The sequence below is a fragment of the Microtus pennsylvanicus genome, chromosome X (assembly GCF_037038515.1).
Source record: "Microtus pennsylvanicus isolate mMicPen1 chromosome X, mMicPen1.hap1, whole genome shotgun sequence".
NCBI lineage: Eukaryota > Metazoa > Chordata > Mammalia > Rodentia > Cricetidae > Microtus > Microtus pennsylvanicus.
In genome coordinates this window covers 47,890,571-47,893,233 of record NC_134601.1, presented here as the reverse complement: position 1 = coordinate 47,893,233, position 2,663 = coordinate 47,890,571, and the positions used below count along the sequence as shown (strand labels likewise).

Here is a 2,663-nt window from a genome sequence, read left to right as displayed (position 1 = left end):
GTTTTGATTCTCTCTCTCTCTCTCTCTCTCTCTCTCTCTCTCTCTCTCTCTCTCTCTCTCTCTCTCTCTCTCTCTCTCTCTCTCCCTCTCTCTGCTCTCCTATCTCCTCTCTCCTTTCTGTTTTCCCTCTCTCTGTGGCTGAGCACTAGAAAGTTGGGTAAATCCCCCTTGGAGATAAATCACACACAATTAGAAGTGTGCATGCATACATCACACACAAGCACATATGTGAAGAACTTTAGCCTGAACTGAAAGATAAATCTGTGCACGTTCACAAGTGCATAAAGACTTTAGCTCCAGAGGCCTGCATAATTGCCATGGAGGCCTGAAGGGAGTGGACCTCCACCCACAAAGAGCTTCATTTCAGGCCAGTTGTAGCAGTGAGTGTAGAGTGCATTTGGGAATTCCTCAGTGCCACCAAAGTAGTTCACCCAGAGTTCATCTTGGTTGAGCCAGCCTCTGCCACAGGTGAGTTTGAGCTTCCTACCTGTGCGCACGAGAAAAGAGTCTGGACTGGCTAAGGCCCTCTCCTCCAGGAACTTCTGTGCACGGATGTCATAGAAGAGCAGGGAACCATGTCCAGTGCCCACGGTAATGATGTGCTGGTAGAAGCTCAAAGAACGCACACCTGTGCCTCCCTCTCGGGAACACAAGGGTCTGATATTCTGCTGGCGTTGTCTTGGATCCAGGAATGAAACATGAGACTGGGATCCGACAGCATAGAGGGACAACTCGTCACAGTAGGTGAGACACACGTTCTCCCTGCAGTAGGGCAGCCTTAGGGACAGCAGCCTGGACAGAGAGCTCCGGGCTTTCCACAGGTGGAAGTAGCCATCCAGAGATACTGCTCCCAGCTCCTGGTTTTTGCCACTGAATGCAAGGGCTCTCACTTTGCGATTACCTGGGTTAGTGGTGGCCCTGGGAATGGCCTCCATGTCCCTTGGATGAATGTGCGAATACTGTGGAATCTCTGAATTATTGTGCCAAGGAATGTTTCCACTGGACATGTCAGGATCAACCCGCCAGAGCGCCACAGTGCCGTCCCGTGATCCACTTACAACCACCGTGTCACTCATCCATGCAATGGCGAAGATCCAGTCCCTGTGGCCATTGCGATCCCCTAAACACACAGGGTCTAGGGTGGGCAGCTGGTATACTGCTAGACTGTTGGGGTTTTCACCCCCTGTGGCCAAGAGGGTCTTGGAGGGATTCAACTGGATGGCGTGGATGCCACAGGTGGGTTGGGTATGGGTTTGTCCAGTTCCTCTGTCCTGCATCAGGGGAATGCGGGTAATTTTGCCAGTATGGACGTCTACCACGAAGAGCGTGTTGCACTTGGTGCCACACACCACCTGCCTGGCATTTAGCCACTGAGACGCGAACACCTTGTTGAGGGGGCCAAGCGCCAGCTGGCGCTCCCTCAGCAGCTCTGGCAGTCTGAGGACCCCATAGTTGCGCAGGTCACCCTCGAAGTTCGCCAGCCCCGGGTGGCCCTCGTCACCCAGAGCCCGGCCCTTCAAGTAGTGCACCAAGGAACGGCGAGCCACGGGCCGCCGCGGCCTCTTGGCCAGCAGCAATGGCCCCTCCGCGTGGCCGGTCCCCGACGCTGCCGCAGCAGCCGGGCCGGGCGACGAAGAACTCCCGGCGCCCCCCTCGACCTCGGCGGCTTTCCGCTTCCTGCTACCTGTTTGCTGAGGGGCCCTGGAGGGCGGCGGGCGGGCTGCAGAGGCTGTGGCGGCGCGGCGGCGGCGGCGGCGCGTGGCACCCGTGTTGGCCATGGTGGTGTAGGGAACGGCTGTGTCTCCGAATCGATCAGGCTGGCACTGGGTCCCAGGGGCGGGAGGCTGGGAGATCCCTGGGGCTCCGTGTGTCCTGGGTCCCGGGTGCTTTGGTGGCAAAAGAGGCGAAGGTGGCAGCGTGGCTTGACAAGGACTGTGAGCTTTGGAAGGAGCTGGGCGAGGGCGGAGAGAGGTGTTGAGGGTGGTGGCTGTTCAGGGGACCTGGTCGAGGGCGGAAAGTGCTGCCGTCTTGAGATGGTGAACTCAGTGTGGGACGAAAGAGTCTGCTAGAGACCTGAGGGTGAGGGGCGGAGGCAGTGGGAGGGGCAGTTGGCCGTGGGGTGCTGGGTAGCACAATCCAGTCTGGGTGGGGGCTGGGGAGAAGCAAAGGGGATGGGCTCGCTGGAGGGCTGTGTGGAAACTCTGGGGAGATTCCTAGAGGGCTGAGCTTGGTAGCTAACACAAGTTTTTTTCATCAACCTCACAACAACTTCCAACTAGCCTTAAAACCAAAACCTAAAATATAGTCAAACAGAAAATCAAAAGGAGCACTGAGCGTGACATGCGGGAAGAAATAAATTCGCATGTGGGAACACTTTTGACAAAGGTTGTTCTTTGAACTGGACCAGGAATGGGAGGCTTTTTAAAGTACCCTCTTTAGTTTCTTTGTGCACTGTTCTTGTAAGTCCCTCTGCTGGTTGAGTTTTCAACCATTCTAACCTTATTTTTCTCTTGTTCCTCTTTATTTTCTGAACTTGAAGTTCCTGAGCTACTGAACTTGAATCCCTTGAGGATATCTTGCTGATTCCCACACCTTGACCCCAATTCGAGTCAGGGTATGGTAGTTCAAGTGTCGAAAATAAACCTCAGGGTTTTAATTGGGCA

General features: G+C 55.1%; 1 protein-coding gene across 1 annotated transcript; it reads right to left on the bottom strand.

Moving 5' to 3' along the window:
• Positions 1-290: 290 nt before the first annotated feature.
• Positions 291-1,778, bottom strand: LOC142840330 (DDB1- and CUL4-associated factor 12-like protein 2). Its single transcript, XM_075956898.1, has one exon. The coding sequence runs from the start codon at positions 1,776-1,778 to the stop codon at positions 291-293; it is 1,488 nt and encodes a 495-aa protein (XP_075813013.1).
• Between the last annotated feature and the right edge of the window lie 885 nt (positions 1,779-2,663).

Excerpts from the sequence above, each read along its gene's own strand:
- LOC142840330 (XM_075956898.1), bottom strand. The coding sequence starts at position 1,778 with ATGGCCAACACGGGTGCCACGCGCCGCCGCCGCCGCCGCGCCGCCACA.